General features: G+C 38.5%; 3 protein-coding genes across 3 annotated transcripts in view; 2 read left to right on the top strand and 1 right to left on the bottom strand.

The window, feature by feature from the left end:
• The window catches only part of cenpe (centromere protein E), a 20,405-nt gene extending 4,394 nt beyond the window's left edge, over window positions 1–16,011 (bottom strand). Inside the window, exons 1-45 of the mRNA XM_055232402.1 lie at window positions 15,844–16,011; window positions 15,376–15,488; window positions 15,212–15,301; window positions 15,021–15,139; window positions 14,818–14,937; window positions 14,162–14,243; window positions 14,024–14,091; window positions 13,885–13,950; window positions 13,746–13,797; window positions 13,580–13,667; window positions 13,343–13,472; window positions 13,006–13,125; window positions 12,788–12,943; window positions 12,607–12,718; window positions 12,414–12,510; window positions 11,981–12,332; window positions 11,837–11,893; window positions 11,611–11,778; window positions 11,450–11,524; window positions 11,319–11,387; window positions 11,107–11,238; window positions 10,850–11,027; window positions 10,637–10,782; window positions 9,888–10,034; window positions 9,618–9,743; window positions 9,193–9,435; window positions 8,831–8,959; window positions 5,487–5,675; window positions 4,782–4,898; window positions 4,406–4,602; window positions 4,249–4,312; window positions 4,097–4,180; window positions 3,480–3,596; window positions 3,179–3,361; window positions 3,020–3,085; window positions 2,868–2,951; window positions 2,482–2,598; window positions 2,216–2,404; window positions 2,038–2,121; window positions 1,881–1,964; window positions 1,686–1,790; window positions 1,052–1,225; window positions 567–737; window positions 303–485; window positions 7–216 (exon numbers count right to left, since the gene is read on the bottom strand). Coding sequence (XP_055088377.1) covers window positions 7–216; window positions 303–485; window positions 567–737; window positions 1,052–1,225; window positions 1,686–1,790; window positions 1,881–1,964; window positions 2,038–2,121; window positions 2,216–2,404; window positions 2,482–2,598; window positions 2,868–2,951; window positions 3,020–3,085; window positions 3,179–3,361; window positions 3,480–3,596; window positions 4,097–4,180; window positions 4,249–4,312; window positions 4,406–4,602; window positions 4,782–4,898; window positions 5,487–5,675; window positions 8,831–8,959; window positions 9,193–9,435; window positions 9,618–9,743; window positions 9,888–10,034; window positions 10,637–10,782; window positions 10,850–11,027; window positions 11,107–11,238; window positions 11,319–11,387; window positions 11,450–11,524; window positions 11,611–11,778; window positions 11,837–11,893; window positions 11,981–12,332; window positions 12,414–12,510; window positions 12,607–12,718; window positions 12,788–12,943; window positions 13,006–13,125; window positions 13,343–13,472; window positions 13,580–13,667; window positions 13,746–13,797; window positions 13,885–13,950; window positions 14,024–14,091; window positions 14,162–14,243; window positions 14,818–14,937; window positions 15,021–15,139; window positions 15,212–15,301; window positions 15,376–15,488; window positions 15,844–15,899 — 5,709 coding nt within the window. The 5' untranslated portion in view covers window positions 15,900–16,011. The remainder of the gene's footprint in view (window positions 1–6; window positions 217–302; window positions 486–566; window positions 738–1,051; window positions 1,226–1,685; window positions 1,791–1,880; window positions 1,965–2,037; window positions 2,122–2,215; window positions 2,405–2,481; window positions 2,599–2,867; window positions 2,952–3,019; window positions 3,086–3,178; window positions 3,362–3,479; window positions 3,597–4,096; window positions 4,181–4,248; window positions 4,313–4,405; window positions 4,603–4,781; window positions 4,899–5,486; window positions 5,676–8,830; window positions 8,960–9,192; window positions 9,436–9,617; window positions 9,744–9,887; window positions 10,035–10,636; window positions 10,783–10,849; window positions 11,028–11,106; window positions 11,239–11,318; window positions 11,388–11,449; window positions 11,525–11,610; window positions 11,779–11,836; window positions 11,894–11,980; window positions 12,333–12,413; window positions 12,511–12,606; window positions 12,719–12,787; window positions 12,944–13,005; window positions 13,126–13,342; window positions 13,473–13,579; window positions 13,668–13,745; window positions 13,798–13,884; window positions 13,951–14,023; window positions 14,092–14,161; window positions 14,244–14,817; window positions 14,938–15,020; window positions 15,140–15,211; window positions 15,302–15,375; window positions 15,489–15,843) is intronic.
• Window positions 15,530–21,531, top strand: part of rpf2 (ribosome production factor 2 homolog) — a 69,454-nt gene continuing 63,452 nt past the window's right edge. Inside the window, exon 1 of the mRNA XM_033990882.2 lies at window positions 15,530–15,534. The gene's annotated coding sequence lies outside the window, so the exon portion shown is untranslated. The remainder of the gene's footprint in view (window positions 15,535–21,531) is intronic.
• On the top strand, window positions 16,066–20,306 carry ppil4 (peptidylprolyl isomerase (cyclophilin)-like 4). The gene is made up of 13 exons (XM_033990724.2): window positions 16,066–16,176; window positions 16,607–16,674; window positions 16,790–16,854; window positions 16,931–17,048; window positions 17,165–17,307; window positions 17,407–17,503; window positions 18,090–18,206; window positions 18,270–18,394; window positions 18,534–18,600; window positions 19,413–19,524; window positions 19,589–19,679; window positions 19,756–19,873; window positions 20,102–20,306. The coding sequence occupies exons 1-13, from the start codon at window positions 16,107–16,109 to the stop codon at window positions 20,225–20,227; spliced, it is 1,317 nt and encodes a 438-aa protein (XP_033846615.1). The 5' UTR covers window positions 16,066–16,106; the 3' UTR covers window positions 20,228–20,306.

Here is a 21,531-nt window from a genome sequence, read left to right as displayed (position 1 = left end):
ACACACCTCAAGGTAAACCTGCCTCTTCTCCAGCACCTCTTTCAGCCTCATTTTCCACTGCGACACAAAGTCCATGTCCTTTATGGAGTAGCTTGGTGCATGCACTCTGCACAGTAGGATATCCTGCAAACGCCTCTCCTCAAACACAGTTAAGTCCTTCTCTACCAGCTCTTCGAACAACTGTTGGTACCTGTGGGTATACTTCTGCAGATTCCCCTGAGAACAACAATTAATTTTGATGAACTCACCTGTGTTGTGTTTTAGCTTCCAATGGAAGCATGAAAAAGAGGCATCATACTTACAGCCATGATAGTCCAGCTTTGAAGCGCTTGTTGACCCAGATGATTGATCGCATGAAAGGAATCAGTGGTGCTTTTAGGCAAGTAGCTGAGGCAGGATGGAGCCTCGAAGACCTTGGATTTAACTTTCACAGATGCACCATTTGAACAATTTTCTTCAAACCTCTTGAACTTCTTAAATGACTTCTACAATTGATGTACAAAGGCTTTTTTAAGCATCATGAGACTAAGTTCTAAGCAGAAGAAAATGATGTGGGATCTTTATACCTGAAGGTGCAGAGTTGACTCTTCCAGGAGTAGAGACAGTGGGCCCTCCCCAGGGGGAGAGCTGAGCTGTTCTCTCAGACTAGAAATAGTCTGGTTGGCTTTGCTTAGAAAAACTTGTGCTTCAGTCTCCTTCTTCCTTGACATCTCCAACTCCTTTTTAAGTAGCTTCACCTTAAACAAGTAAATATTTCAATGCGTAAAATATTTTTGAAACAAAAAAAAAATAAAATTATACAGCGATAGTAAAGCTCAGCTCAGTTTGTCAACCACTATTAGCAAGCAATAAGCAATTTTTTTTTTGCCTAAACATGGGGCTTTTTGTCCATGCGCCCTGGTTGATAAACGCTGTCATCTGTAAGGGTTCTTTTGGGAATTATTAGAACAAAGAATGAGCTGATAAGCATGTGAACAAATGGGATTTGTTTTCTGACTCATCAGGCAGCTGCCATGCTTTCTGGAGCTAGGTTCTTGTAAATGTTTAGTACCTTCTCCCCACTGTTGTCCAGGAGCTGCTGCTTCTCCTGTGTAAGTGTGTCCAGAGCCTGCTGTAGCTGCTTTCTGTCCTCAGTGAGAGAGCTCAGTCTGGACACAAGTTTGTCCCTCTCATCTGTGGAGCAGTCTGCCTCCACACTCTGCAGTCTCTCTGTAAGACTCTGAAGCTGGTCCCCAAAAAAAGAAGTTAGCCCTAGTAGTCATATATCAGCATTTTTCAAATTCAACTAAAGTCCTTTAGTGGATTAATTCGGCCAATGGAGTCTTTAGTCAACCAATTGCAGTGTTGTTATTTTTTAATATTTAGTTTGATTTAAACAACTTTATTATTATCATAATGCAGAAAAAGTAATAAAGCATAGAAACTGACATTTTGTTTTGCGATTATCATGGCCAAAATAAGTGGGATTAATGATTATATCATAACGATTCAAGTTTCTGACAGTTTATTAATATCCATAACATTTTTTATTATAATTTTAATGTTACAATAAGTTGCATGTTTGAACAACTTTTATATAATTGTACTTGATTATCAAAAAACTACGTTCTAGCAGAGAACATTCCTGTCCCCCACGAACAATTATGTAGACTTTATCTTTTTATCCCTACTACAGAGCCACTCACCTGTTGGTTTAATGAGCTGTGCTCCTGAGCTAGCTCATCATTTATTCTCTTCTGTTCACACAACTCCTCCTGAACTGATCTCAAGAGCTCCTGCTTTTGTGAAGTCTATAATTATAATAATAAAAAAAGTGAGAAAAGACAATCAAAAATAATTTTAAAAAAGTGTAACATTAGAGTTTCCAAGTGTGTTCTCACCATTTCCATATTGTTGTGCAGATTCTCTTCCAGGCGACTCTTTTCATCTTTGACCTCATGGAGGGAAGCATTTAATTGAGAAACCTATTAACAGATATGTAATATGTATGTAGTTTAGTTGAGTGTACTGGGAGTAGAGCAACAAACATATTCCTACCATCTCCAAGTTGGTGTGCAGCTCTTTCTCCAGATGGCGCTTCTGCTCTCTGACTATCTGCAGAGATTCATTCAGCCGAATAATCTGCTGCCCGACAGGATGTCAGTAAATAAAAAGTACGCCACACACAAAAAAAAAAAAAAAATGTAGTGACTCCTGGGGTGGGTGTTGTTCTAACCTCAACTTGTAGCATTTCCATCCTGTTGTCCAGGAACTGCTGGAGCTGCTGCTTCTCCTGTGCAAGTGTGTCCAGAGCCTGCTGCAGCTGCTCTCTGTCCTCAGTTAGAGTGCTCAGTCTGGACTGAAACGCATCCCTCTCCTCTTTAAACCTCTCACTGTCTGCTTGTACACGCTCAAGTTCCTTGGTCTATAGGGGGAAAAGAGTGTCTTTAGGTCTTGAGCCTTGATTGTGTCACAGATTTTCATTAGAAATACAACACAAACCTGTCTCTCCAGCTCAGCATCTCTGTCTTGACTCAGTCTTTCCAAGTTCAAGTTCTTCTGATTCTGCACCTGAAGCATCTGCTCCAAAGACTGTAGAATTCTCTGTGTCTCATCAAGCTATTATAAAAAGATATGGATATTTAAAAAGAAAAAAAAAAAGACTGGTGTGGTGTCCAATTGTACAAACAAAAAAACTTTGTTCTTGCCGAATCCTCTCTAAAAATCTTTTTTGCAAACACACTGAGCCGTCTTGACTCTGCATAAGTCTGAGTAGTGCTGTGTTACAGGGCTTTTCAGTTTGATAAAACCGTCAATACATAATGGTGTGCCTGATCAGGATACAAAAAAAGATGTAAAAAAAAAAAATTAAGAGATTGACTCCTTACCTTCTGCGTGTTCTGTCGCAGGTCATTCTCCAGTTGGCTCTTGTCTGCACTGATGGTCTGCAGAGAAGCCTGAAGCTGATCCATCTGCAAAGAACATTATATAGTAAAAACAAAAAGTGCACATAAATAATGCTCCAATTAATACAAGTCACCTCCTGCTGAAGTTTGGCCATGTCCTCTTGGGTGTCTGCCTGATTGAAGTCACTCTGCAAAGACCTCTGATAACACAAAAAACATTTGTGAAGGTGCCCAGTCCTTCAAGGACATTAAAAAATGTTTAAGTATAGATTAAACTAATAACGCCGTAGCACAGATACCATATCTGTCCTGTTGTCCAGGAGCTGCTGGAGCTGTTGCTTCTCCTGTGCAAGTGTGTCCAGAGCCTGCTGCAGCTGCTCTCTGTCCTCAGTGACAGCGCTTAGTCTGGACACGAGCTCATCCCTCTCCTCTTTTGACCTCTCACTGTCTGCTTGTACACGCTCAAGTTCCTTGGTCTATAGGGGAGAAAAGAGTGTTTAGTTAAGATTTCACTCCCATTTCATCAAAACTCAGCATCTTTAGGTCTTGAGCCTTGATTGTGTCACAGATTTTCATTAGAAATATAACACAAACCTGTCTCTCCAGCTCAGTGTCTCTGTCTTGACTCAGTCTTTCCAAGTTCAAGTTCTTCTGATTCTGCTCCTGAAGCATCTGCTCCAAAGACTGTAGAATCCTCTGTGTCTCATCAAGCTATTATAAAAAGAAATGGATATTTAAAAAGGGAAAAAAGACACCTCTTGATACCTCACTGTTTTTGACTTGGCTCTAAAGATGCAACTGTTCACAATGACTTATTTTGTATGGACTGTTAAAGATCAAACTAATGCACATATCAAGGCTGGGTGATGGGATGTGTTTTATGGGCAATGAAAAACAAAGGAAGGCAAAACATTTGCAGGAAAACAGGGTAATATAAAAGTAGCACTGACCACATTAAAGACTGGTGTGGTGTCCAATTGTACATCAAAAAACTTTGCATACATCTATGTTGTTGCTGAATCTTCTCTAAAATCTTTTTTGCGAACACACAGTCAAGACAGCTTTATCAGAGTAGTGCTTTGTTACAGGGCTTTTTAGTTTGATAAAACTGTTGAAACAGGCAACTGAATGATATGGCTCGTCAGGATACAAATTAAAAAGTATATTTAAAAAAAAAGAAAAAAGGACAAAAAAAAGAGATGACTCCTTACCTTCTGCGTGTTCTGTTGCAGGTCATTCTCCAGTTGGCTCTTGTCTGCACTGATGGTCTGCAGAGAAGCCTGAAGCTGATCCATCTGCAAAGAACATTATATAGTAAAAACAAAAAGTGCACATAAATAATGCTCCAATTAATACAAGTCACCTCCTGCTGAAGTTTGGCCATGTCCTCTTGGGTGTCTGCCTGATTGAAGTCACTCTGCAAAGACCTCTGATAACACAAAAAACATTTGTGAAGGTGCCCAGTCCTTCAAGGACATTAAAAAATGTTTAAGTATAGATTAAACTAATAACGCCGTAGCACAGATACCATGTCTGTCCTGTTGTCCAGGAGCTGCTGGAGCTGTTGCTTCTCCTGTGCAAGTATGTCCAGAGCCTGCTGCAGCTGCTCTCTGTCCTCAGTGACAGCACTTAGTCTGGACACGAGCTCATCCCTCTCCTCTTTAGACCTCTCACTGTCTGCTTGTACACGCTCAAGTTCCTCTTCAAGAGTCTTCATCTGTACATAATAATTTGATAAGCCTATCGGGCAATTTTAAACTTCAAAGATTAAGATTTCTAATTTATTATGGGGCAATTTGTGTTTTACAAGTACATTACAAATGTATAAAAGAAACCAGTACCTGGAGAAAAAGAAACATCAGTTATTAACACAAATGTATGCTGAGAAACACTAACCTGGCTCTCCAGCTCATTATGTCCGTCTTGGCTCAGTCTTTCCAAGTCCAAGTTCTTTTGATTTTGCTCCTGAAGTCTCTGCTCAAGTGTCTGTAGAATCGTTTGTGTCTCATTAAGCTATGATAAAATATATGTGTTAGTCTTACCAGAAAATTAGACTATTTAACGTTCTTTAGAAAAGATGTCTGCCAGCTTTGCTAAATGAAAATGTTATTGCAAATTGATGGTAAATTGATAAACCCAGGAGCCTAATCAAACCACAGGTTTGATTAGAGAGACCAAAGACAGGGTGGAAGTAGAGCTGGCCATATTTAAAACTGGTTGCCTCTTCCACTTTAATGATGGTTAACTGGTATAGGTTTGAGCAAAAATAGTTTTGAAGAAAACTTTATAAAAATAGTGACAAGACAAAATTTAAAGTGTTTTTTTTTTTTCCAGAATGGAGGTAAAAGTGAAGTAGTGCAAATTCAAATGAGGAATTTGGGATTAGCTACAAAATAAAATTAAGCTTTTGCCTTCATTAAAATGTTAAGAGTGTGTTTATTTAAGATAGGATAAAATGACAAACAAGGTAAAATACACTTTTTTCACATTTTATGATAAAGGATTTACTGGACAATAGCTTTCCGAAATCTAGATAAAACGAAATTGTCAAAAAGATGTATATAACATTATTCAACCAATAAAACTCAGCAGTACTGTTACCATGTCCGTCCTGTTATCCAGGAGCTGCTTGAGCTGCTGCTTTTCCTGTGCAAGTGTGTCCAGAGCCTGCTGCAGCTGCTCTCTGTCCTCAGAGAGCAAGCTCAGTCTGGACATGAGTTCGTCCCTCTCCTCTTTAGACCTCTCACTTTCTGCTTGTACACGTTCAAGTTCCTCTTCAAGAGTCTTCATCTGTACAGAAGATAATACAATCGTAATCAAGCTCTGCATCTACAGATGAAACCAGAAGTTTACATACATTATATAAAGAGACACACATCCTCTTTTTTCTCATTGTCTGACATGAAACCAGACTAAACTTTTCCTGTTTTAGGTCAATTAGATTACCAAAATTATTTCTATTTGCCAAATGCCAGAATAATGAGAGAAGGTTAGACAATTAGGATAGACAATTACTGTATGCAAACTTATTAGAAGTTTGCATACAGTAAGATGAAGTTGCATTTTAATAATTTGGGAAAACCCACATGAAAGACCTCGTCTTTGGAAGCTTCTGATACCTTTATTGACAACATTTTGAGTTAATTAGAGCTTCTTTGTGTAACATCATGGGAAAGTCAAAAGAAATCAGCCAAGGTATCAAGAAAAGAATTGTGGACTTGCACAAATCTGGTTCATCCTTGGATGCAATTTCCAGATGTTTGAAGGTGCGACGTTCATCTGTTTAAACACTTATATGCAGGTATAAAGACCATGGGAAAGTCCAGCCATCGTACTGCTCAGGTAGAAGACGGATTCTGTGTCCCAGAGATGATATGCATATTTCAGACCAAAGCATGTTCAACCCAAGAACAAACGTAAAAGACCTTGTAAAGATGCTGGTTGAAGCTGGTAAGAGAGTTTCATTATCTACAATGAAACAAGCACTGTACTGACATGGGCTGAAAGGCCACTCTGGCTTTTTTGTTTCTTTTGGAGTAATAGCTTCTTCCTGGCAGATTATGGTTTGCAAATGCACACGGGTACCAAAGACTTTCATTTTTGGAGACATGTCCTGTGGTCTGACAAAACTAAAATTTAACTGCTTGTATAATGAGCTTCGTTATGTTTGGAGGAAAAAGGGGGAAGCTTGCAAGCTTGAACACCATCCCAGCTGTAAAAATGGGGGTGGCAATATCATGTAGTGGGGTTGCTTTGCTGCAGGAAGGACTGGTGCACTTCACCAAATTGATAGCAACATGAGAAAAAATTATGTGGAAATACCAAAGCAACATCTCAAGACATCAGTCAGGAAGTTAAAGCTTGACCGCAAATGGATCTTTCAAATGGACAATGACCTGAAATATACTGCCAAACTGACATTGTTATCCTTAAAACAGTGCTATTGAGTGGCCATCACAAAGCCTGATCTCAATCCTATTGAAAATGTATGGGCAGAGCTGAAAAGGCATGTGCAAGCAAGGCAGCCTATAAATTTGGCTAAGTTACACGGGTTCTGTCAGGAGGAATGGGCCAAAATTCCTGCCTACCATTGTGAGAAACTTGTGGAAGGATCTCCAAAACCTTTGATCAAAGTCCTACAGTTTAAAGGTAATGGTACCAAATACTTGTGAAATATATGTAAACTTCTGACTTTGAAGAAAGTAATGAAATGAATGTCTAATGAATGAATTGTCTAAAAATCCTTCTATTATCTGGCATTTAGCAAACAGAAATAATTTTGGTAATCCCAGTTAATCTAAAAACAGGAAAGTTTTTTCTCACTCTGACATGAAATCAGACTAAACAAGCATGTGTCTTTTATATAGTATACACACGTGGACAAAATTGTTGGTACCCTTTGGTTAATGAAAGAAAAACTCACAATTGTCAGATTCAAGTTATTTCTGTGACCAAAGTAATAATAATATTTTTAAAAAAAATCTATTACATTTAACCAATGAAAGTCAGACATTGCTTTTCAACAATGCTTCAACAGAATTACTTAAAAAAATAAACTCATGAAACAGGCCTGGACAAAAATGACGGTACCCCTAGAAAAGACTGAAAATAATCTGACCAAAGGGACATGTCAATCCAAGGTGTGTCCAGTAATTAGCATCACAGGTGTCTGCAATCTTGTACTCTATCTGTAGCCCTATATATAGGCCCACTGACTGTCACTGTGCTGTTTAGTCCATGTTGAGTGTGGTACACACCATGTCACCAGAGGAAGCAAAGGAAAGTTGTCTCAGGAGATTAGAAAGAAAATTAGAGACACGCATGTTAAAGATAAAGGCTATAAAACCATCTCCAAGGAGCTTGATGTTCCTCTGACTACGCTTGCACATATTATTCAGAAATTTAAGATCCATGGGACTGTAGCCAACCTCCCTGGACGTGGCCACAGGAGGAAAATTGATGACAAATCAAAGAGATGGATAATACAAAATGGTAACAAAAGATCCCAGAAAAACTTCTAAAGAGATTAAAGGTGAAGCTCAAGGAACATCAGTGTCAAATCGCACCATCTGTCGTTGTTTGAGCCAAAGTGGACTTAATGGGAGACGACCAAGGAGGACACCATTGCTGAAAACAAATCATAAAAAAGACAGATTGGAATTTGCCAAACGACATGTTGACAAGTCACAAAGCTTCTGGGAGAATGTCCTATGGACAGATGACAGATGAGTGAAACTTTTTGCCAAGGCACATCAGCTGTATGTTCACAGATGGAAAAATGAAGCATATCAAGAAAAGTGCACTGTCCCTACTGTGAAACATGAAGGAGGCTCTGTTATGTTCTGGGGCTGCTTTGCTGCATCTGGCACAGGGTGTCTTGAATCTGTGCAGGGTACAATGAAATCTCAAGATTATCAAGGGATTCTAGAGAGAAATGTGCTGGCCAGTGTCAGAAAGCCTGCCTATTGAACATCTTTGGGACAAGCTGAAACATGCCGTCTGGAAAAGGCACCCTTCAAACCGGAGACAACTGGAGCACTTTGCTCATGAGGAGTGGGTCAAAATACTTGCTGAGAGGTGCAGAAGTCTCATTGACTGTTAAAGGAATCGTTTGATTGCAGTGATTGCTTTTCAACCATGCTTCAGACTTAAAAAAATAAACTCATGAAACAGGCCTGGACAAAAATTATGGTACCCTTAACTTAGTCATTGCATCAAAAGGTTGTGCAACAAAATATTGACTTTGCTTGGTTAAATTTTAATTACTTACTTTAATTACTATTATTTTTTTACTTTTGTCAGATTCAAGTCATTTCTGTGCCCATTGTGAGTTTTTCTTTCATTACCTGATGGATACCAACAATTTTGTCCATGTGTATGTAAACTTCTGGTTTCAACTGTATGTTTGCATTCATTAGTAGCCCCAAATCTAGGCAGAGTGTCACCTGTGCTTCGAGTTCCTCTGGGTGGAGTTCCTCTTGAGCTGCCTGTGCCGCCTCCAGCTTGTGAATGCACTCCTCTTGTTTAAGGTTCTTCTCCTGAATTACCCTAAGTTCGCCCTGGACTTCAATCATCTATTTGATGTATGCACATTTTTATTGATCATTAAATTGTTTAAAAATCACTGCCAATATCCCAAACAATTAACACAATAAGAACACTTCCTGGAGAAGGCTTGCGAGGCAAAGGCTACATAAATTGCATTACAGTTAATAACTCAAAATCAAACAGAATCTGACAAAGAAGATGACTGAAATATGAAATTACGCAGAACATTCAGACTTTTAGATTTTATAGAAATACTCGCCATTTCGATGTTCTCTTGGAGATCTGCCTTGAGTTGGTCTCTCTCTTCCTTTAGATGAGTAAAAGAGGACACGCACTCCTCCTTCTCCAGTTGTAGCCTGACCAGCTCTTGGGACACAACACTGATTTTCTGCTCCAACTCCTCCACTCTTTGCTGATGAAGTGTCTCCTTGTGAGACAACTTTTGCTTCTCTTCCTGGAGCTCCTCTTGAAGGGACTGCACAAGACTTTGGGCTTCTAATACCTATAGAAAACATAAATACATAATTTTGTTTCACACAGTAATGAATGACAACGTTCAGTAACACTACAGTGGAGTGATCTGGCTTGGTATAGAGGAAGAAGTGTCATTGTCAACTGTCTTTTAGCAGGTGCTGCATATCCCCTCTGTCACACAGCATTGATAAAAGGGGTGTAAAGTCTAACCTCTTCAATACGCTGTTGCGGGATGTCTCTTTCATTAGAGACTGACTGGAGCCTGTAGTCCCATTGTGACATGGCGGTCTCCTTCTGGGCCTGCACACTCTGCAGCTCTGCAGTCAGTTTGTCCACCTTCAAACACAGAAGAAAGTCATTATTAAAATCAGGCTCATCAGCACAGTCACAAATGTCTTTGATATAGCCACTAAAAGTAATACATCTTACAAATACAGCCTCTGGTGGTCAAGAAAAACTAAAATGGTATGATTTACATACTTGTTCTTCAAGTTCTTTCTGAATTTCTTCATCAGTTCGTCTGGCTTCTTCGCCATCAGCAAGCTTTTCCTCCAAGTCCCTCTTTAGCTTATGGATCTCATGCAACTCCTGAGTCAGGGACACCTTCACACATTCACTTTCTTCAAGCTGAAAAGGAAAAACAAGCACTGGTTCAGTTAACATACGTTTATTGAACACTACCCCTCAGATTGATCTAGTTGCACACAGTACTTCAACCACAGTAATTATTATGGGGCACCTACAGACTTAATATGCATAAATATTTAACACTGTTGGCAAATCCACAGACAAATGAATGTCTGACATTGTTGTGAGGCTAATGTTCCACACAGCCCAATCCCTAGATATTTACTAGAGTACTGCACAGTGCTTATCTGTGGCGCAGAAGATGAATAGTCTGAAAAGTCTTCAGTGATAGTATGAGACTGCAAATGGAGAGCTGCAACAAGATAACACCAGCACACTACAAAACCCTTGGCTTAACAGCTGTGCATTTCCTAATGGGACATTGCCCAGTGTTGCCAAATGCAGAGGTCATGTATTGAATCTTGTCAGAGTCTCAAGTTGGCGCATTGATCCAAAATTAAAAAGGAGTTCTTGACAACACAGCTCAGGGATGAGTTCCTTGTTTTACAAATGACAACTACCAAATACTATTACATTAAATCAATAACAGTGCACATCTGAAGTCCACTTGCTACAATTTAGATGTAGATGGCTGTATTCACCCGTTTCATCAGCTCAGCCACTTTGACAGGAAGCTCCTGTAGCTCTTCCAGCTGAACACGGAGGTCTGCAGAGTCCTCCTGACAAGTAGTCAATTCCTTCCTTAAATTTGTCACAGTTCTCTCAAGGTCAACATTCTCAATCATATCTGTAGAAGAGCAACCATTAGAAATGTGTGCATTGTGATATTATTCTATTAAAGCAGTGCAACCTACTTTTAGGTACTTTGCCATCTAGAAGAGTGGCCAGTTTAATATTCTCCTCAAATGCAATGTTTAACTCTTTCTGAAGATCAAATTGCATTTTCTTGAATTTGTTTTTCTCCATCTCAAGCTGGGAGCGCAGGCTGATGATCTCATTTTCATTCTTTTCACTATTAAGAGCAAGCATTGCCTAAGAAAGAAAAATGTTCTAAATTTAGCAATTTCATTATTACACAGAACAATTATAGTAAAAATACTGTTATTCTGACATTTTTCTCTTCCAGAGCAATATTTTGAGAACGCAGGCAAGCCCATTCCTTCTTTGTATCCATGCTGATCTTTTCCGCATCATCTAGAGAGCGCTGAAGCATTGTCACCTCTTGAACCAAATCTTTTCCATTCTGCACACAGAAGACATTTTATCCATATTTTTTTCTAGTATCAGCTGCCAACCTTATTGATTTCTATATTAAAATCAAACCATTTTTTGAAGTTCCTCTGTAAAGTCACATTTCTTTTTGAACTTGATCGATAAGGCTTCCAATTCATTCTGTGAGTGGAAAAAAGTAAGTGTCAAGTGTGAAATAACTTGCTTGTTTGCCACCATCTTACCTGTAAATCCTGGTGTTTCTGTTTTGAGGATTCAATAATTATGTTCAATTGTGATATTTCTTCTTGTAGTTTACCCTGGGTGTGTACAATAATTGTTATAAACCAGAGTTTTGTGGAATGCAGCTAAATACTTCAATAGCATATTTTTCTTCAGTCAATACCTCATTGTCTTTCTTGATTTGCTCTTCTAGATTTTCAAATTCTTCAGTCTCTCGCTTCTCCTCGAGCTCTTGTGAAAGATCAGAATTCTCTTTTTCAAGAGTTTTAATGTGCTCCAGTGACATCCCTAGTTCCTCTTTTAGGTAATTGCGTTCAGTAAGCAATAAATCCTGTTGACAATCATTGAATGAATATTTTGCACTAATATATGCATGTTAAAGGTAATACCTTCTCTGATGCTAGAGTTTCACACAGTTGGATGGCTTCTGAAAATTGTCTCTTTATCTAAAAGAGAACATTGTGCAGCAACATTTATTAAAAAAAAGTTTTAAAGCATCTTTTACAAAAATATTATGCTTTATGGCCTCAAACCTGATCAATGTCTTCAGTGTCTGCAGTTGAGAATAGCTGACCTGGAGACAGTGCTTCAGGAACCAGCGAAGTGGTCATCTTTTCCTCTAGTTGCATCTGTTGCTCAGTCTGTGCTCTTAACTCTACATCCAGCTTTGCCTCTTGTACCACAGTCAGCTTCTGTGAAGCATCTTGTTTGAGCTGAACTTCCCCTTGCAGCTGAAGTTCAAGCTCAGCCACCTTGTTGTCCAGCTCCTTCAACTTCAACTGAGCCTCAGTTTTCTGGCAACTCTCCATTTCCAGTTGTTGCTCAAGAGAAGCAATTTTTTCAGACAACTCCCTCAGGCCTTCTGCTGGCACAAAGTCTTGTGGACTAGATGTGAATGGAAGAAGTAAAGGAATAACAAAATCCACAGTAATTTCCAAATTAAAAAGTTATTAAAAGCCTAAAAACCTGTCTCCAAAGCTGCGAACTGTTATAGATGCTTGACTGATATCCAAGTCTTCTGGAGCCTCATGAAGAATCTCCCAGTGAGGATAAAAGTCTTCATCTTCCATTTAAAAATAATAAAACACAGACTTTGGTTATGTCCCCACAAAAGTAATTTAGATTTTTTTTTAAAATAAATATACTGAAAGAGACTTACCTGGCTCAATACAGGAGTGGTTTGCTTTCCTTTTTCTGGTTGAGTTTTCAGCACTAGAGCAAACTGTCTGCTTGATCATTTTACCTGACCAGGTAACCCTGCGTTTGGGTGCCTAAAGAAGATACAAATTTTGAGCTTTACTGTTTAACTTGAGAAGGTGTATCACATGAGGTGCACCTACCCGTCGACCAGTCACTTGGTTGGGGTTGGAGCTGACCAGTAGATTCGTAAGATTCCTGATCCTGTCCTCCTGCTCTCGTTGTAGTTGGTCCTTCTCCTGAAGGAGTTGAGAAAGTAGTTCTTTCTCTGTGGCTGTGGTCTGTGTTACAGATGAAACCTAAAGCAACCAAATAGCAGTTAAATGTCATACAAGGAAGAAAAATGTTAAAAATCACTCACCTCAAGGAGACGACGCTTGAGGTCCACAATTTCGTTGCGGTATCTTTTGAGCAGAGCACCATCATCTGACACTTCAGTAACATGTGGGTCATTCTTCATCTTCTTTGCAGTGCTGGCAAACTGGCACAGAAATGTATATGTATATGTATATGTATATATATATATATATATATATATATATATGAATATGATGTGATTTAAAATATGAGATGATGTGAGTTGTTGCATAAACAATTCCCATTATCTTTTTCACATGTTCTGGATCACAATAAAATACTATGCACCAACAATAACTCAGCAAGACAAAATAAAAATAATGTTCAAGTGAGTACTCTACCTGCAAAGTGCTAAGGGTTTCATCCAAAGCAACAGGTGTGATTGTACAAATGATGACAGTTTTGGCATTTCCACCCAAAGAGTTCTGTAGGATACGAGTGAGCTTACTGTCTCTGTAGTTTGTAAATCCTCTGAAAGGGGAAAAAAGGCCTTTTTATAGAGATAAATCTGTGGTCTGGCAAAAGGTATTGATGAAGTAATGCAGGAGAAATTGTTAAGGTCAGTGTTTTTGACTAACGTTTGACTTTCATCCGTTAGCTTCTTAATGACTTGGCCAAGAGTGAAGAGACTTCGGTTGATGTTGCAGCCTTCTTTGAAGCGGGCACCTACATCAACACAGAATCGATCAACAATGGAGCCTGGGAAGTCTAGTTTGGACAGAAAACAGCTCAAGATGGTCTTACCTTCGGCTCCAGTTTGACTTGCTCTCTCAGAACCTGCCAAGTCAACCAAATTCTGAAATAGACAAACTGCTAATGACACATACCCAAAAAAGGAATCAAGTTGGGGGAAAAAAAAACAAAAAAAAAAACAACAACTCACCAGATGAGACACGATAATAGCACCATCTGCATTTTCACTGTCACTTCTCTCTCGGCTTTCCAAAATCTATCATCAAATCTAACTGGTGAAAATTTCATATCAATTCTTCTTTGATCATTCGTTTTCAAATATTACTTACCATTCGGAAAATAGTGTGTGAGCGACTGCTTCGCTGGTTCATTTTGGTTTTTCCATAACGGCGATTTTCTGCAGATCAGAGACAGAGCGTGAATTATAAGCATTATTTGATTTAGACTTGACCTTTTAAGGAGCTTACTTTCTCCGAGTCTTATCCAGTGCAAAGCTTGCGCAGGACTAGTCACAAGCTCCTCTGTAAGGTCAGCCACATATATGCTTTTCTGCATGAAACAAGAAGGGTATAACAACACATCAATACAATGAAGGTCGAGCCTTTCGCAGAGGACTAATAAACCATCAGCATCCATGATTGTAGACAACTACAGAATGAAGAGCAAAAAATAAATAAAAATCACTTGAAGAGTTATATGGAGCTCCAATGGCACTGAACAGGTTGTAAAAAAAATCATTCATTACAAAACAAATCTCCATACTTGTATTCATCTGTAATATACCATACAGTTCTAAAGGTTTATGGTGTTTACCCATAAGCAAGTGAATCAGACCGCTCTACTAATGATGTGTATGCCAGAAGCAGGATTGGAACTGCCCATGTTCAGGCACTGATAAGGCACTCACTTATTCTTGAATCTATTTTTTACAGATTTGCATTGAGTTATGATTTAGATCTAAATACATTGCCAGCTACCCAGATTCAGCTACAGAGTCAATTTCACAGAATGAATTGCTAGACTAAAGTATATTTGATCATCATAATGGGTACTGTTGGATGTGTATTGAATTTTTTCCTCAGTACCCATCTGTGAACAACCCAAAACACATAATATTACTTACATTAAGAGTCTCTCTGACCTCCAGGGGCTTCCTCTTCCAACTGTCAACCAGCAGATCACTCACAGTCTCGTTGTAGATTTCCATGTAGGATACCCGGAGAAGAAATTCCTTTTTTGGACACTAACAGCAGCAGATAAATCCTTATTCAAGCCAATAAAGTACAAACCAACGAAACAGACAGGATAACTTCACATCAGACTCACATTTTGAATAGTTTGAAAGACGTCTTCAACAGCCAAAGGGATGACTCCAGGAGTTTTATCACATCCCATCATGGTAAAGGTCTTTCCAGATGAAGTTTGCCCATAGGCAAATATTGTCCCTGTAATCATAAAAGCTTAGGTGCCACAACAATTGTGTAAAATGTACAGTATGATGAAGCTTAGATGCGCACCATTGTATCCTTGAACAGTAGACACTACTAGGGGTTTTGCAATTGTCTGGTAAAGTTTATCTGTCGTCTCATGAGAAGTAAAAACACGGTCTAAAATAAAGATTGTTATTAAAAAAAACAGTAGATATTTGTAATTACTATTATTTATCATGTCAAAAACATACCAAAATTGAAACTTTTAACTGAAGCCCCTTCATTGATCTGATGAACGGAGTCATTGTCAGCTTCCCAATAAAGCGGTGGTTGCTGTGCATTTTCAGAAGCCGCATTCTCCTCCCTGTAGGAAGTAGTACGTTAGGTGTGGTAAATTATCAAACGATATACATATAAAACATACATTTTATGCATGTTTACATGTATAAACATAAATCATATGATATATATACCAACATGCATATTATTTATATATACATAGCACAAGTCCGCAGTGTAATTACAAGAAAACCACCACACAAGTTGTTAACGTCACACACAGTACACGAAAAATCGGAAACCGCCATTTGATGACCAGTAAAAAAAAGTAAACAGCTATACAAAAAAAATCATTTAAATATTAGATTTTCACACAACACATACGCCACACCAACATTAGCGTTAAGTTAACGCTTAACTCTACCACTTTTTATACTTACCGCTCAATGAGTGGACGGACTCTAACACACACTTTAACTGCCGAGTCTTCGGCCATGATCTTTTCACACGAAAAGTCACACGAATCCTAAATAATGCTGCTTAAGTATATCTAAGGACTGATAAATAAAAGCTCTTGAGATGGACCAGTAACGTTTAAATCTGTCTATGTTGTTTTTCATTGGGCCACGTCAGAGGGCGGAACATGCACGTCCTCTCGCACAGACGATAGACGCACACAGTTATCGCGGGATTTCTGGGTAGCATGGCGGTGCTTCTTGAAACAACTTTGGGAGACATTGTTATTGATTTGTTTACAGAGGAGAGACCAAAGGGTAACCCTGTATTTTTTATGAACACCGATAATGCGTTTATTGTACTCTTTCTTCTGAATACTGTTCACTATGAGCCAGATTAAAACAAATGGGCTAGCAGTTAGCTGTGTGCATAAAATGATTTCAGTGTTGTCACCATAGACTGTGCTGCTGCTCAGGCGAAATGTAAACCTGCTCAGAAGATGCATCTGATACCTAGAACACAACTTCGTTCATGTGTTCTTGGTCGATCAGTGGAATCTCGGAAATATCAAAATAGACAATCTTAATCTTAATTGTTTGAGCCTCATGGCTTTGAACCCGCAAATTACTTAGCATTCAAATCAAATTTGAAGTTTGTTGTTGATTAAATATAAAGTGCAGTGCAAAAAATTGTTGATTATTTTGTGTCTTGAAAGTTGGTTATATTACCTTTGTTTTTTTTCAACAGCATGTTTAAACTTTCTGAAATTATGCAAGATTAAATACTACAATTATTGCCTCATCCACAATGTGCAGGTAATTAAATGTAGAAACTCTCTCTTTAGTTTACTTGCAAAGTGCTTTCTGCAATGTACAGGATGTAAATGTACAAGTTCTATCATGTAACATATATGGACTTCTTCCATTCTAGAGAGACTTTATTGTTCAGACAGGAGACCCCACGGGGACAGGTCGAGGGGGTGCGTCAGTGTACAGGTAAGCTTTGAGCATGTTTGCACCTTCCACGCTGTCTTCTATGCAGTGTGTGTCAATTCTTCCTCTGTCTCCTCAGCACACTCTATGGGGACCAGGCATGCTTTTTTGATGCAGAAAAGACCCCTCGGATCAAGCACAAGAAGAAAGGCACGGTCTCGATGGTGAACAATGGGAGTGGCCAGCATGGTTCCCAGGTAATAGTACTAACACTATTGTTCAGGATTATAACTTCTGAAAATGTGTAACAAGTTTTAATAAAACAGACAAGATAAAAAGATTATTTTGAGTTGAACCATGTGCCTGTGTGCAGTTTCTCATCACCAGTGGGGAGAACCTGGACTATCTGGATGGAGTACACACTGTGTTTGGGGAGGTGACAGAGGGCTTGGATGTGTTGGCTAAGATTAATGAGACATTTGTGGATAAAGATTTTGTGCCATTTCAGGACATCAGGTGAATATCCTCACATCAAGCAAACAGTTGTTCCCATGGAAATTATTGTGTAGCAAATTCTTCAGTATCTTTATCTTATCAACATTTTGTAAATTGCAGAATAAACCACACAGTTATCCTTGACGATCCCTTTGATGACCCTGCTGGCTTGCCAGTGCCGGATCGGTCTCCAGAGCCCACCAAAGAGCAGTTGGATGTCAGTATGCTGCTTCATGCCTATTTCTACACATACTGTCTGTTTGCACACCAACTCTTCTTTGGTATACAAGGTCAACAGTTGATTCCCTCACAAGGCACATTAAACACGACTGTAAAAAAAAAAAAAAAGAGCTTTTAAGGGATATTGTCTCCTGTGTATGTGTGTCTTCAGTTGAGGAAAAAGTGTGTACAGAAGTCTGATGCCTACAGTGTGTACTTTTTCATAATGAGTGAGCATCAGGATTTGGTAGCTGTAGTTGTAGATGACCACTACATCAATTCATTCTATTTCCATATCGTTAGCCTCATAGCATAGTTGCCCATATAATTTTTCAAGGCTTTTGGGAATATATAAAAATAAACAGCCAATGTCAACCTCAGTTAAAACATTTAAAGGGACATTCCTGTTGAATTGCCAAAATATCTTCTAATTGTAGTTAATGGAATACTCAAAACATTGATATTATTTTTTGTCTATCTTCTACCGTAGCTAGGATATGGTACCGTTATTCGCTCAGTTGCAATAGGCCATACGACTTAAAACAAAACTGACTTGATAATCAAAGTCTTATTTACTTGAGCAGAGTGGACGGATTGGTGCAGATGAAGTGATTGACGAAGAGGATGGAAAAGCAGTCGAAGAGTTGGAGGAGAGATTGAAGGAGAAAGAGGCAAAGACTCAGGCCATTCTACTGGAGATGGTGAGAGGATGTTTGTTATAGATATGGTGCAGCCTCCATCTGATCACTGCCCTGTTTGTGCAGGTGGGTGACCTTCCAGACGCAGACATAAAACCTCCAGAAAATGTCTTGTTTGTTTGTAAACTCAATCCTGTCACCACCGATGAGGATTTAGAGATTATCTTCTCTCGCTTTGGTACCATTAAAAGGTAAACACACACTTACTAGATTTCAGTGGAGGAAAATTTAAGTGTTTACCCTGTGCCTTTAAATGGGAATAGCCTTGCTCATTCACACAACATGACACACCGCACGGCTTAAGAGTTGACGCTGTTTTCTTTTTTGTAGCTGTGAGATCATCAGAGACTTTAAAACAGGAGATTCTCTTTGTTATGCCTTCATTGAATTTGAAAGGGTAAGTTCTGTCCCCATATTAATAATTTAAACTTGACCAGATATTTGAATATTAGTTTTTTCAAATCACAATATAATTGGGAGAACTAAAAAAAGTTTTTAAATTTTCAATTCCATATACCATATATACGCTATATATATAAAAACAAGTAACAAGTAGACCTAAATATAAATAACATCATTTCTTCACTGTCTTTATGAAATTTTGATTTCATACAGCTGTTCCCATACTCAAAGAAAGGTAATCTATATGAATGAGAGAAAGTGCATTTTTTTTGTCCATGACATCAAAGTCAAAGAAAATTGTAAAATTGTGATGTTACATGGCACCATAATTGTAACACCAACATTTGATTTAGTAACCTTAATTTCCTAGAAACCTAGATTTCTCTGAACACGAGGATAGGTTGTTGAGATTTTTAATATATATATATATATATATATATATAAATTACAATTGCTTGGTGTACTAAAGCTGCCATACAAGTTATGTGGGTATAGAAAAAATAGGTTTATTCAGTTTTGCCATTTTTATTTAGGAATTCCAGTCTTTGATAAAATGTCTTTTGTGTGTGTGAGTTTGTACAGTCCAGATAACAATTCTGATTATCAAAATACAAATACAATTGTTTTAATAGTTGGCTAGTCACGATTTATTGTAATATTTCCAAATCTAATTCCTTTCCTCAGCCAACTCTTACTTTCTGGTCTGTTTTATCTGGACAGTTAAAGGGAATGATAAATGGACTTCGTATCTTCAGAAGGAGATTGTTCTCTACATTATTATTCATGGTCTGTTTTTGTCACTAACAGCAAGAAGACTGTGAAAAGGCATACTTTAAGATGGACAACGTGCTGATTGATGATCGCCGTATTCATGTGGACTTCAGCCAGTCAGTTGCAAAGATTCAATGGAAAGGAAAAGGTTTCTGGTGTCCTTTTCTTTTCTCATTTGCCGAGAGCTCTGCTCACGTTTCTGTGTGTTTAAGGTGGGAAGTACACCAAAGATGATTTCAAGGCCTACGAGAAGGATCTAGAAAACCGATCCAAACTGGCTCTCAAGAACCAGCCCAGACATGAGTATCCTCCTTGTCAGCACTGATTGTTACTATTACACATGTTGCAAATATGCAGGTTTACTTAACATATTCCACAGTTCAAAGTATGACCTGCTGCTGGACGAGGATGAGGCGGGTGATGGGCATGCGAAAAAAGAGAGAAGGCACCACCATCACTCTGACGAGAAGGGAAAGAAAAGGTCCAAAAGACATCGGGTAAGTGGGCAAAAGCAGTATTCTGCATTATTTTTCATTGGGATACTCATTTGCCATTGGATTGACAATTACTACTGTTTCTGGGGTCCTCATAACAAAATGTGTACTCCAAATTGCTTTATGATAAACCTGACTACTACTTGTCCAATCCCCTTGAGTTCCTTTTCCTTTGACAGACACCGAAGAGAGGGATGGGACAGCAGCTAAACTTTTACATTTTGCCCACAGGAGGATGGTCACCGGGACAGAGACAGACAACGCTCCCGGTCCCGCTCCAGAGACAAGCATAAAGCTCACCATCAACACAGCCACTCACCCAAACATTCCAGAGAGCGGGACAGGAGACACCGCTGACAATTCCCAGGATTCTCTTTTTCTCTGTAGTACTGACTCAAATATATATTCTTATATTTTTAGGGTTAGTCATTAGTAAGACACAATAATAATCCTCTGTTATTATAGTCATATTTGAAAGTAGTCATGCTGAGAGTCTCACCAGTGTTCAGCCAGGTGGTGCATTATTGAAGGCTAATAAAACTAAGTAAGATCACTGGCTCAGTTGATGTTTTTATACAAATATATAGCTGGGCGATATGGCCAAAAAATATATATATGTATATGCGCGCACACTAGACTATTACTCTTTTAATCAAAGTCAGAGCAGGGACCGCACATTTACAAATGGTGAAAACTCTACGTTTTCATTGTTATCATATGTTCTTTAAGAAATTGTAATTGCATTTGTATAGATATCTAATTGTGATCGCATAATAACCCTGCTTTGCAAGTAAAATCAGGCGTAAACTTGTTTCATAATATTCGATTTCACGATTCAGGATAAAAAAAACAACTTGATTATTAAAAATGTAATTAATCGAATTCGGATGAATTAAGCAATTAATCAAATGAGTTTGATTAATTGCCCAGCCCTACAGACATCAATTTCATTTTAAGTAGAGTAGTAGAGTACTTCAAGGGAATATAAATTCTTGTCTCCACTGTGAACCATAACCATTTCGATGAAGTTTAAAATGAGTGCTCAATGGTTACATAAAGTATAAGGCAGATTAGGATCTTGATGTGCTATGAGGCCGTCAAACAAAAATACAATCTAGAGGGTCCCTTTTGTAATGTATTCAGATAAGAAAATAAAACTTCACACGAGACAATTCTGTTGCTACCCCTGTTACTGAGCAAAGCTTCAAAATGGTATAATTTGACTAAATGGGAGGGAGATCTTAATTGTCTACTTGAAGATGGCAAATGGGACTCAATTCTTGCTAACAATGTGTGGTTTGTCAGAGAGGTCTGGGGTAAATGTATTCAATATAAAATCCTGAACATAAATGTTAAATTGCCACAGATACTTTAATGCTGGCTTTGTGGGAAAGCTCTTTGGTTTTCTAATATGGAGGTATTGGCCTGTTTGCAAGGCTGGTTACCATGTGACTTACTCAGATTAACATGTGACCTACCCAGGTCACCCAGGCTGCTGAAAGACAAGCAAACCTGTTTTTAGAATGCCAACTACTGCATCAATTACCTATGGAACGAGCCAGTGACTCTTACACTGAAAGTGTGAAAGGGAAAAATTACAGAATGTGGCATGTTAGGGAATGCTGGGGAGAGTCCATGGTATAAGGGAAGCTATAATAGAG

The sequence above is a fragment of the Periophthalmus magnuspinnatus genome, chromosome 24, assembly GCF_009829125.3.
Source record: "Periophthalmus magnuspinnatus isolate fPerMag1 chromosome 24, fPerMag1.2.pri, whole genome shotgun sequence".
NCBI lineage: Eukaryota > Metazoa > Chordata > Actinopteri > Gobiiformes > Gobiidae > Periophthalmus > Periophthalmus magnuspinnatus.
This window is presented reverse-complemented; position numbering and strand designations above follow the sequence as displayed.